The sequence below is a fragment of the Phymastichus coffea genome, unplaced genomic scaffold (assembly GCF_024137745.1).
Source record: "Phymastichus coffea isolate CEN01 unplaced genomic scaffold, Cenicafe_Pcof_1.1 PCOF00001, whole genome shotgun sequence".
Lineage (NCBI taxonomy): Eukaryota > Metazoa > Arthropoda > Insecta > Hymenoptera > Eulophidae > Phymastichus > Phymastichus coffea.
Window position 1 is genome coordinate 10,293,862 of NW_026706812.1, and position 13,626 is coordinate 10,307,487.

Sequence of the window (13,626 nt, forward strand, 5' to 3'; positions counted from 1 at the left end):
GAAAGGTTTGGCTAGATTCAGAAAGGTAATAACTATGGGATTATTAGACTTCAGTTGTTTATAAATCGAATATGATAAATACTGGAGAGAATCTTTGATTCCTTTATTCTTTTGGGAACCAAATTATTTGCTTGATATCAAATTGCAATGGTATTTTCGTAAGTTTTTTATGAATAATTTTTTTCAAAAATCTTAGCAATGTTGAAGATCATAGATATTGGTCTATAGTTTGTTGGTAGGTATTTCCTTTTGCTTTGTGGTTCGGTATAATTACTGCTTCTTTTAATTCATTTGGCCAAATTTCTGTTTCAATGCTAGTATTTATTATATTATCAATCGGTGTAGGAATGAAGTTTATTAAAGTTTTTAGGATAGTGGTATTGATGTTATCTATTCCTCCATTTTCTTTCTTCATTTTCTTTCTCGAATTTCATAATTGTTTGTTGGATACAGAAATAAACTTGTAGGGTTCATAATAGACTTGGTAATATTGTTATTTTCTGAAGCTGAAATTCTATTAATTAGATCCTTACCTATATTAGAGAAAAATTTGTTTATTTTATCCGTAATTTCTTAGAATCTGTTAGTTTATTTATTTACAACTTATATGTTATATTTGGTTTTCATTTCTTACATTACAATTGTGTCTCGTGTCCAGTTTGCGTAATTGCTAATGTATCTCTTTTGTGTGTGTGTGTGTGTTTTGTGTATATGTGTACGTATGTAGGTGTGTCTGCAACTCTTACGTCCCTGTCTTCTGCTCCTGTCTGTTCAGCTTTACTTCCTATTTTTCTGTTGATTAATCTTCTCTTCCTCTCTCTCTCCGAGATCTACCTTTTCCGCTCTTCTGTTTTCCCTTTCTTGCTTATTTTCTTTTTGACTTTTTCCTTTGTTGCTTTCTTTTGCCTTTTCACCTCTGCCTTTACTTTGCTTTTGCTCTCTTTCTTGCTAATCATTTCATCTGTCTTTCTCCTGATTAGGACTTTGACACCTTTTTCTCATTTCCTGTTGCTCCCTCTGCCTTTCCTTTCCTCAACCTCACTTATTTTCTTTAGTATGATATAATTTGTCTTCTTGTTTTCCTTTTTCTTTTTCTTCTTCGATTTTTCTTCTTTTCCATTCTTGCTCCTGCATCCAACACCTGCTTCCTCTCGCTTGTGTAGTTGCTAGTACTTGTATTTTGTGTGTGTGTATGTGTATGTGTATGTTAGCGTGTGTGTGTGTGTGTGTGTGTGTGTTTTCTGTGTATGTTGCGTATGTAGATGTGTCTGCGAGTCTTACGTCTCTGTCTTCTGTTTTCTTCTGTCCTTAGGATTTTGAAATTTCGTCATCTTGTTTTTCTTTTTCTTTCTCCTCTTCGTTTCTTCTTTTTTCCATTTTAGCTCTATCATCCACGCTATCTTTTCTTTGCTTCCTATTATTATTTTTTCCTATTCTTCATCATTCTTTTTGTTTTTTTCACATTTTTCTACTATGTGCTTCCAATTTTCTTCCTCCTTCATACACATTCTGCATCTCTTATTTTCTTCTTTTTCCCAATATCTGCTTCCTCTCGTTTCATTACCTAACCTAAACCTTTCCCTTATTGTAGGCCTTTTATTCTTCCCTCTCCTTGAATTTCCTTTAATCTGTACCTTCTCATTTCTTCTTTCAGTTCTTTCCACTCGTTTATGTATCTTGACTTTTCTAGCTTTTCTTCTAATTATTTTTCTTCTTTTTTTTTTAGCTCTTTTCTTATTTCTTCCCAAAATTCTTCTCTCATTTCGTCTCCCGCCTCCCTCTCTCTATATATTTCACCTTTTTCTAGCCTTTCCTCTCTCTCCTCCTTCTTACCCTTTTTATCTTTTTCATTTCTTTCCCTTTTCTTTAGTTCTCTTCATGCTTCTTTTCTTATTGAGCCATCTCTTTCTTCTCTTATTTTGTTTTCATACCTCATTGCTCTTTCTAATGCTGTTTCTTTCATTTCTTGTCTTCCTGTTTCCCATCGTATTAAGTAACTTGGCATGTTTCTATCTCATCCCAATACTTTATGTATTTTAGTTGTTATCTTTCTATTTCTTCAAATCTCTTCCATCCCCAGATGTCTGCTCCATACATAATCACGCTTTTCGCCAGTGCGTCGAACAGGTTCATCCTTAGCTCCCAATTTTCTCTAAATAGCTTTTCTCCTAGCCCCCATAGTCTTCCGAGTCCCATATTTATTTTCCATTATACCTTCTTTATCTGCTTTATATTTCGGTTATTTCTGCTTATGACATATCCCAAGTAATTGTACTCTTTAACCATCTCTATCTTCTCATCTTCCCATTCGAATTCTTCTTCCTTTCCTCTTCCTCCTCCTCTCCTGCATTTCATCATCTTTGATTTTCCTACATTTAGCTCTAATCCCCTTTCTTCCAGGATCCTTTTTAATTTTTTCAGGATTGCTTTCATTCCACTTTCACTCTTTGCCATCATCACTATATCATCTGCATATCCTAATGTCCATATTTTCTTCCTTCGTATCACTACCCCTCCTTCTTGCACCTGTTTGATCTTGACTTCCAGGTCGGCGAAGGCAAGATTAAATAGCGTGCTGCTTAAAGGGCACCCTTGCCTTACGCCTTTTTAAGTCTCGAACTCCCCAATTATTTCTTCTCCAACTTTTACCTTACTCCCTGTTTTCTTATATATTTCTTCTATTCTATTCCTAATTTTTCTATTTATTCCTTTCTGTTTCATTGTTTCCCATATTTTCTTCCTCTTTATAATGATTTATAATAATTTATAAAATTATTATTTATAAAAATTTGGACATACTGTCATTTATATATATTCAGCATTTAGTAATTGATATATATTTTATTAGTATCAAATATCAGTATCTTATTTCTTATTTCAAAAGTGAATATTAGAATGAAGATATAATTTTCAAAGATTTGTGCTGTAGCAAGAATAATGAAGAAAAATTTATTTGAACAGAAACGTAGAATGACTGTAAGTCCTCCAAGACTTGGGAAAAGCAATACCAATTACAAATAACATAAAAATCCCAAGATGTAGTGCAGAATAATGTAAGTATACGAAGGTCCTTCTATAAATCCATGATTTTAAATTAAAAAAAACCTTATTTATTTAAATAATTCCAAATTATTTATGAACATTAACTCTATATATTTATTATAGTGGTATTCAAATTTTATTATGCACTATAAAAATAATTTTCATCAAACTCTTTAAAATGCACAATTGTCGCAGCACTTACCTCTTCGTTGGATAAAAATCTTTTACCCGCAAACCAAATTTTCTTGTCAGGAAAAAAAAATTATCGGAAGGGGCCAAACTTGGAAAATAAGGTGGATAAGGAAGTATTTCGTAGAGTAAGATAAATAATTTAGTCATTGCAATCGAACTCCTGTAAGCTAGTGCATTCTCATGGTAGAAAAGAATTTTTTTTACCAAATGGAGCCGTTTTTCCTCCAGTATAGCATCAAATCGGTCTAATATTGAGGCATAATATTCTGCTGTAATAGCTCTTTCGCTTTATAGGTAATCGATCAATATTATACCACTTGAGTCCCAAAAAACTGTAGCCATAACTTTTCTGGCTGATCCATATTTCATCAACAGTAATGTAGCATATGTAACTAGTTACATATAAAATATTTCACATGCATCCTACTAAAATGTTAAGAGCTTCATTAATCGCATGCACTTCCAATCGACGATTGGCAAGTACAATAACATGAACTTTATTAAGACGCTCCGTATCACTTATGCTCTTACGGTCGTAACGAAATTTAGTAAACCACTTTTAAATCTAACCATGCGATGGAGCAGAGTCTCCATTATATTTTCTGAGCCTTTTTTCAGTTTCTTTGATTGATTTTCCACGTAAGAATTAATGGTTTACTTTGTAATTTTGTGAATATAGAGCTGGATAACCGCCATAAATCGATTTTTTTATAAAATTCTCGAAATATCTGGACTAGGATTTTCCGTTTTTTTTTTACAAAAATGTATGTTTTAATTTAATTTAATTTAATTTAACTCAAACAATTTTGAAAAACTGGTATGAACGGACATTTTATAACAAATAATTTAGTGTTGGAATTATAACAATATTTACGGGTTATTTTTAAGGGTTGTTTTTACCCCCTAAAAATGCTTCTTCGCCAATAAAATAATACGTGTTTTTTATTTTTTTTATTTTTTTATGTTCTACAACACATTACACTTACACAAAAATGGGGGGGGACACCTTGCAAGGGTTCCTTGTTAGTTGAACGCAACTCGAATTAATATTTTCTCCAAAAAAAATATTCGAAAAACTCTTTTAGGATCACACTTCTGCTTCAGAAATGTTACGAGTGGTGTCTTTTCCGTGATAGTTACAATATACGTTGTTGTAAATTGTTTGAATTTGGTTATATTATTTTCATATTTTAGCTTTACCTATAGAAATATTAGTCAGTCCTAGCTTAAACTGTGGACATGGGAGGTGTATTCGCTCCTCATTGGCGGCAGTGCGGGGCTTCGCACCTCTACAAATTACAGACAGGCTCTTGATAAAGAAAGGCACAGGCAAGCGAAATAATTATTGTCGGTTACAAATTATAAAAAACAAAATTATTCTAACATTAGTTCTAATTCACGTGACCGATCGAGTGTGGGTGAACGCGCGTGAAACGTCCGTCATAACGAACGTCGCTAAGATTTGTTTACTATAAAGCGCTCGCCGGCCACAGTGCCGACGTCGAGGGAGGAAGAAAAGAGAAAGAAAGTATCTGACTTTGATCTGCTGTTCGTTGCTCGTTGATTTCAGTTATAGTCTAAATGCGGCAAGACCAATAGACGATAGCAGCGCATATACCGTCTAGACAACAAGCTGATGGACTTATTCTAAATGCTATTTCAGCGATCGACCTATGCTGAGTTTAGTGTCCAGATGTATTGCTTGCCTTCCTGCGGAATGTTCGTAATGGTAATTACCCAATTGCTGCTGCCCAGTCTCTTGGAACTTATCAAAATCTTTCTCTCAGTGTCCGTCACGTGACAATTTAGGCAGTCGTTCTTTGAGTTTTTGCTTGTTAGCTGCTGTCCAGCTTGTACCTCTTACCCCCTCTCCTACCGCTTAAAAATCACCGAAGACGCACGTCATGAGTCTTAGGCCGTAAGACTCTCTTTTTTATTCTTTTCTCTATATTTCTTTTCATAGTAGTTCCTCAGTTCTTTTCACCGGCCCATGCCACTCATCTCTGCAACACAGCACAAAGGCATCGGTAATCTGTTCGTATGACTACAGTGCACGCCGATGGCGGAGGAAAGGCACGTAAGAGAGAGAGAGAGAGAGAGAGAAAGAGAGAGACAGAAGGACGAAGCAAGCTATAACATAGCTAGCGCTCCGTTATATCGTTTAACCGAAACTAAGCAAAGTAGGCGTGAGGGATTTATATCAATAAACGTTGGAATGAATTAGATGTTTGATTATTTAAACTGACTAAGATATTCCTAAAGAAAAAGATTACATATTGCGTTTAGTCTATGGTTAATAAACTTGGATAAAGAGAGTCATGTGTCACTTATTGTAAAATGGAAACACGGAATGAAAATAAAGAGATAGGCAACGCTTGAAGAAGTATCTTATAATTCGAGTGCCATTTGAAGCCACACCGGAGTGGTAGGAGGCACGTCTAAATCAAATCGGAGGAATACCGTTGCGATTTGAGAGATCATTGATATGATGGTGTGATGGGGCACGTGCAACGTAGCACTTACGTTGCATAAGTTGCTTCAATAGAATGACCGAACGCTGTGAATGAATATAGTATAAAGTCGCATTTTCATACTAATTATATATTGATTAAATAACTAAAATGAAATAAGTAAAGAAACTTTTTAAATAATAGTACACATTTTAAGAAGTGTATAAGATATGATTGCAATTATTTTTACGGCTTCGAACGAAAAGAAAGAAATTTCGTGAAAGCGTGCTTTCGCAGCAGTAATTCCTGAAACATTTACCTGATTTACCATATATTAGGAGAAAAAGGTGATGATTTACGTGTGTAATAAACGTTGAGAATTCATGACTATGCAATGCATGCGAAAGATATATCAATGAAAATTTATAACTAAAATGTAGCAAACAGAATAATCAATAACTCAGTACTCACCAATAGTATGAAGATCAGTCTCATGCGCTGTCCGGAAGTCGACTATATGTCTTATAGATTTTGCCATACAAATACGAATATCAAAAGTATCAACTATAGGTTGTCTGAAATATTCTTTTATTGCATGCCCCCTCATTGCAGATAAATCAACACCATGAAAGCACGTTTGATACCAAAAATTGGATTTGTTAAATTGTTCCATGTATAAACTTTCATCAGTGAATGGCGCAATATGAAGATCTCCTCTGGTAGGAAACATTCTACCTCCTAAAAGAAAAGAAATCATTAATTTAGATACGATTTTTTGTATTATTATTATTCTTGGAGGTTACGTTATAAAGATAAAGATAGACACAAATTATAAATTTTTATCAAAACAGAGTGTAGTAGAAAATATTACAGAGTAATAATTATACATTCTTACATTACAATGGTAAGTAAGTATTCCCAGCCGAGGAAAGATTTCCTCTGTGCTAGGCAATGTTTTGAAATTAAATTAATTAGTTAATTATTGCTCTAATACATAGTTTTGAGGATACTTTCTAGTTTCTTGCATATAATATTATTCTTCTATAGTATTGCTGGACATGTATATCCTACATTTAATACTCTATAATGGTGCAACAATAATAAGACAAATATGAAAAAGATTAATTGCTTACAATTTAAAGTTTTATATCTTTGGTGAAAATCAATCTACAAGACGAATGCGGCGGAGGCTTAAAGCTCTTATTAATAACTTTCAAAAGGCATACATCAAGAATGCAATCAAATGATTTTTTTTAAATTTATTCAAATGAAAACTGAAAATTTTTTAACTTCTTGTTCATCCTTGATATCTCATAAAAAAAAATTACAAAAAAATTGTAAGTACATAATGTTAGGATTCTTTTTAAGCCTTACCTATATCACTGAACAAAAAATTATTTTCACCGCATTTGACGTTCATAGGAACATTTTTCCTGGAAATTAACACTTTTGCTCAATTTTTCATATCTCTATAAATTCAAGTAATATAAAAAATATGTAGATGAATAATTAATTTTCTACATATAATATATTGGACTTTTTCAGATTTTTTCAAGAAAAAATTGTCAACTTAGGCTAACGCTACCCGCTATTCACCCCAGATCCACCAAAGTCCCCTACAGCAATATACACAAATGATATAGCTATATTAAAATCACGTTCAGAGGCAACTATGGCATCCAATATATTACATAATTGTATAATTAATCATCTTGTTCAACTCATGAAGAATTAAAGATAATGAAAGTAAATCCGTTCACCCGACGTTCACATTTAGAAAAAATACCTGCGCACCGCATAAACTCAATGATAAATGTACTCCGTCAAGTGATAATGCTAAAACCCGAGATATAAACTAAATAGGACGCTCACATGGAAAGAAAATATATATTTACAAAAAGTAAATAACTTGGACTTAAATGGAGGAAAATGTACAGAGTTATTGAAAAAAAAATTGGAGCTGTCAATGAAAACAAATTACTGCTCTACAAAGCTGTACTCAAATCAGTCTGGGCCTATGGCATTCAATTATGGGATGCTGCTTCAAACTGAAATATTAAAATCATATGAAGATTTAATCGAAAGTTCTACGTAATATCATACAAGCCTGCTGGTTCATCCCAAACGAAATCATCCGAAATAATCTACAAGTTACAACCGTAAAACAAAAAATTATGAACTTTTACGTAATATACAATATCAGACTTCAGAACCACTCTGATAGCGAATTTCTCAAGACATTTATCACCAATATCAGACTCAAGAAACATAAATTAATAAATACATAAATAAATCATAACCTAATTGTTACATTTATACTTTTTAACCTTCAGGCGGTCGGAGTAATGCAGATGGGCATTAACTCAAAATCGAGCCACATTACTAGTCGATTTGGAACTTTTTCTAGGGAAAAATTCCTTAAAGTATGACTTGGAAAAATTCACAAATGGCGGCCACCTGGAGGTCACCAAAACAGAACACTCATTGGAGTATTCTGCCTATTACATGTACATATATCATTTGTCAATAACATTTACTTATTAATTATATTATTACTTTCAATCATATTAAATATTGCGAAATTATAAAACAGAGAAATAGTAGAATGACACACACTACTATAAATCAAAATTATCTAAGCTCAATTTATTTTCGGCAACGTTTTGCTGGTTTGTCTTCCAGCTTCGTCAGGTCCTTTATTTAAAAAATAATTCAGTCGATTGTACAAACATAATGACAATTTTACAATAAGAATGGTATCAAATTGAATAACAAAAAACACATACCAACCCAACTAAAGAATTTTTCAAGATTACATTATCGATTGCTATAAGTCAACAAAAAATTTATTGTAAATTTTGTTAAATAAATTAAATAATATAGTCAAGTTACTAGTCATAATATAATACACAGCAATCAGAAAACAAAATATAAAATACAAGCGAGAAGTTATACAACACAAGTCATGCTGAAAAATAATGAGAAAACCACGAGCAAAATATAAAAAAAGTCTTATTCAATATATGGAATTATTAGCAAAACCTATTTTAAATAAAACAATGACACGAAAATATTTCATGGAATAATAGCTTATGAGATAATATAGTATTAAATAACCAATAACAATAAATCTATTTAAGAAGTTTAAAAATACTATTGTATTATTTACTGAGATATTGAGTATCCGTTTGTCTGTTAATAATATTATTGTATTTATTAATAAATAGTATTTTGGAAATAAATTTTTTATTTTGTAACGGGGTGGGTTATCTAATACAAAGGGAATTTCTTGACGAATAAACTCCCACGATGCAGAGTTAACCGCCGCTCCGTTAAACACGTATAGTTATACGTGTATTCGCCTTTACGTTTGATACTTTCGTTCCAGTGTCTTCTTTCCAACAGAGTAGAACTCACCTTAAGTCACCTGACTTGTGACACTCGATCTATTTTAGGTATGAGTGACCTGATGCTTAACCCGACTAATCTCCTAGATGAAATCGGATTAAATTTTAATCCGTGATAGATCTGTTAAACTATTAGGAAATGAAATGACGTAATACGGCGAATAAAATTAATAATGTTCAATTCAACTAAACTACAGTCTTTTACGGGCTGAAAGACACGCATGCGAATAGGATTCACAATGATTAATAATAATACGGTGAGAGAGAGAGAGAGATTAAACCATTTTTATTTAGCCATGGGGTATAACCCCGTAGGCTTATAGTCTTAGAGAGAGAGAGAGAGAGAGAGAGAGAGAGAGAGAGAGAGAGAGAGAGAGAGAGTGAGAGAGAGAGAGAGAGAGAGAGAATTCGAACTTTGCCGTGAAAACTAACGCTCGGCGCGAATATAAAAAATAACGATAGCGATAGACGAAATACTCTCGCCCGCTATTTTGTCGCGCAATAATTGGGAGGTGCATCTACCCTGCGGTGCAATTACGATGATCAGCCGTAATCGTTGAAGAGAAATCTTTTTCGGCCAATGGTTTCCTCCTGATTAAAGAGCTGTGCTGCCTCACTGAAAAATCTGTAGCTTTGCCTGCTGCTGCTGTAATGTTGCTGCTGCTGCTTAGCTTCCTCACTAGTGCTCGCACACGTATCCAAAAAATCCAGGAAAACTTTGTAGCAAAACGGCAAAACATGATGCAAACTAATTGGCGTTACTCTCGCAAAAGCAGCTGAGGCTTAACTGAACTTTTCAAACTCTCGCGTGCCCTCTCTCTCTCTCTCTCTTAGTCGTTCGAACTAGCATCGCGAGTGTACCGAATCGCAAACGGATCAATTAATCGAATCGACACTCATTACAGCCCCCTCCAAGTCCTGACTACCTGGGCAGGAGGAATACCCGCGATTCGCCGCCATCAAGAACTTGAAAAAGAAAGGGAGAAAAGGAACCAAATAATCATAAGCTTTCCTCCTTTGTTTTAGGGCTACTTTATTATTTGCCCTCCAGGACCTACATCATTTCTTGGCGACACCTGGCGCTCGATGTTTCGGGTAGCGCCAGTATGTAGCCTGGGAGTTAGTCACCCCAGGCTCCCCACAGATGTAGCAGCCCTCAGCTGCGATCGGGATTGAGGCTCCCGTTCGTGTTGGGTCTGCTAGGCAGACCGAGGGGACTACTGGACGCTGACTCCCTGGAAGGCGGTGATGGTAACGACTCCCACCGTGGCGGTCGCACGTCCATCTTGCGACCTGACAAGGATTGTGGTTTCAGGAGCCATACGCCCGTCCAAGGGGACCTTGAGCATCGGCCCAGCACCAGTAGCTCCCGGGGCTATCTTCTTCTGAGCCGTCACCGGGACTGCTGCAGGGGACTCCTGTTCATTATCCACGCGGAGCAGGGCCTCTCCGTAGACTCTCTGGCGTTGAGCCACCTCTGCCCACACCCCAAGCAGTTCTTCTGTGCCCTAGCGGTTCAGGAGGCGTCTCAGGTGCTCCTGCACCTGAGACTGAAGATCCGCTGCGGACCGCCAGGCACTCTCCACCTCGTTGATCCCCAGACGCACATGTCTGAAATCGAGAAGGAGAGTTGGCTGCTCCGAGGTACGGGGGTGGTTGCAGACCCAGTACGATACCCCACAGGTTTCCCTGCGTCCTGGGTACTGGCTCGCACTGTCCAACGTCTGGAGTATGCCGGACTTGAGGTCTGCACCCCCTGGTCCACGGTGGACTTGGGACGCTCAACATTATCCAGGTCCTCAGTCCGGGTCAAAGCGTCACGGGAAGCTTTCTCGGGGTGACCCACGTCGCGTCCGGAGAAGGTCCGCGACCAATCCGTTATGGCACTCCCTTTAGGTGGCCCCCTCCAACTGAACCCTGGCGAAGCTACGCAGATCTTCTATTAACTGCGTCGCATCAAGGCTCAGCTGCAGATCTAGCAGCATCTGCGTGCCCCCCTATAAGGTCTCTTCCTCTACGACGATTCTCTGGTCAATCTGTAACATCCAACACAAAAAAATTTTGGATGAAACTCCCTGCGCGAAAAAAAATCCTACTAAACGTCGCATCCCAGCGAGTTAAGCGTTGTCTCGATATTTCTCGCGTGAACGCCCTGGCCCTCGTCGGTTACTGTTCGGGTTTAACGGCCCAACCATCCTTTGTACGACGGGGACGGTCTTTCGAGGCCTACCTCTCCCTCTAGAAGCCTTTAAGGGATAGTTGTCGCCTCTTGCTTGACCAATGACCGTCTCTGGGACCTTTGGAAGACGATCTCGACCTCTCTTGGATTGGGGCAGATACCGGTAAATCCGACGCCTCGGTGGGATCGTTACCTACGGCCATGGGGGCTGCTAATTTTATCTGCTCGCTTAACAAATCCCCGCCGCCCCCCACCCGGATCTTCGCACGCTTTCGCGGATTTGGTTGCCTCCAATGGCTGTTCTTCGTGCGGCTCGCGAGGATTGATGACGGTCACTGCCTCGCATTCCTCTTCCCCCAGACCGTAATACGTTTTAAGGTCCTTGGTATGGAAGAGCTCGAGCAGGATGTCCAGCTGATTACCTAGTCTGTACGTGTTGGAACCGCAAACCTCTTCAATCACGTACGGACTGGCGTATATCGGAGCCAATTTGGCTGATGTGCCTTGGGCAACCGAGCAGAGAATCCTGTTCCTCTTCCATACCCAATCTCCGACCTTAATCTCTGGTTGCCGTCTCTTTCGGTCATAATAACCCGCCTGACGCGCCGCTTCCTCTTTTGACTTGGAGTTGGCCCGCTCCCATAAATTAGGGAGCTTCTCCATATATTCAGCCCAATCTACCACAGCTTGACCCTCCGAACACTCCAGGGCCTGCTGATCTTGGGATCTTCTGAACGTCAAAGGAGGTACCGGCTAACGCTCAAAGATGATCATCGCAGGACTATACCCTGTGGCGCTGTGAGTTGCCGAGTTCAACGTGAAGTTGAACTCTGACAGGTGTTCGTCCCAGCTCTTATGATAACAACTTACATACGACGTGATCAGGGTTTTGAGCGTCCTGCTTACTCGCTGAGTGGGATTCGCTTGGGGATGATACACAGGAGTCAAGGCGCGCTGGATGTCGTTCATCTGGAGGTATGAATCGACTTCCTGATTCTTGAATTCGGTTCCATTATTTGACAAAAATATCTCTGGCGCGCCAAACCTAGTGACAATCCTCTCGTGTAATTCCCTTGCGATTGTCCTGCCGTTGGCTTTGCGTATCGCCACGCACTCTACCTAGCGAATAAAAAGGTCTACAAAGACTAGGACCTATTTAAAACCTCGATAGCTTGTGGCGAACCGGCCATCACTTGCCAGGGTCGTGACACTTGTCTACGACACATCAGCCCGCAAGGTGCCATTTGTTCCACCTTGCATTGCTGACATACCGGGCAACTCTTTATGTACTCCCTGACCTGATCATATATCTTAGGCCAGTAGTACAAGCGCCTAGCCGTGGAGAACGTATGCTCTCGTCCTTGATGCCCTGCCGTCGGAGCATCATAGTTCTCCTGGAGCACTTGGTGCCTTTTCTCCCTAGGCACCGCAAGCTTTCACGCTTCCTCGTTGTCGATGGACACTTCACCGTCCTCATTAGGCTGATAGTGATACAGCCTCCCCTCCAATACCTTGCATGTGGGGTGCGAGTGTGGGTCTTGGCATACCTCCTGGATTTGTTGCAAATATCAGGCGTCAGTGGTCTCCGGCCTACTATTTATGTCACTCACTTCAATCCCCTCCTCCTCATAGGCCAGGTGTATCGAACTAAAGGGAGACTATGTTGAAAAATAAAACACCACTTTTCTAAAATTTACGTTTTTCTTTTGTAGATTAAGTACTTATCCGACCACCCTCGTATATACTCAAACATAATTTTCGAAGTCCGCTAATATGCAGTATAGCCTAGTAAATTATTATCTTAGTGATCTCATAAATTCCAATGAGAATAGGCCATTTGCAGAATCTGAAGGTTCATTTTACAATGTGTCTGGTCGCCGCTATCAAATCAACAAAAAAGAGGTACGATTGACATTATGTCAGAACTCTTAGTAAGTGTTCTAGATATCTGTAAAATTTCACATAGAAACTCAGTATGTATAATAGCTGTCACTGCTTACTCATTGTGCAAGATCTAACTCATCTTATTCTCAATAAAACATCGTTCAACAAATTGCGAAATATCATTCGTAAAAGCAGCTGAAAAAAATAAAACATTATTTACAGAGTCAATTCTCACTAATGCTGTGGTATATTGGGATGAAAAATTGATTTATGACTCTGTAGTACGAGGTGTGTTCAAAAAGTAAAGTAAATTTTTATTTTTATGAAAAATATTTATTTATTCATCAATACTATTGTTATCTCCTTCAAAATATATAATACACTTGTGCCAACGTTTTTTCCAATCCTTGAAGCACTTCTGGTAAGCACTTCCTGGTATAGCTTTGAGTTCTTCCAGCGATTTTTTCTTTAT

The 13,626-nt window shown here is 37.8% G+C and overlaps 1 protein-coding gene across 2 annotated transcripts in view; it reads right to left on the minus strand.

Moving 5' to 3' along the window:
* Nucleotides 1-13,626, minus strand: part of LOC131662821 (histone-arginine methyltransferase CARMER) — a 446,976-nt gene that overhangs the window by 252,289 nt on the left and 181,061 nt on the right. For both annotated transcript variants that reach the window (XM_058932892.1, XM_058932812.1), the window contains exon 4: nucleotides 6,156-6,422. In XM_058932892.1, the coding sequence (XP_058788875.1) occupies nucleotides 6,156-6,422 (267 nt within the window). The remainder of the gene's footprint in view (nucleotides 1-6,155; nucleotides 6,423-13,626) is intronic.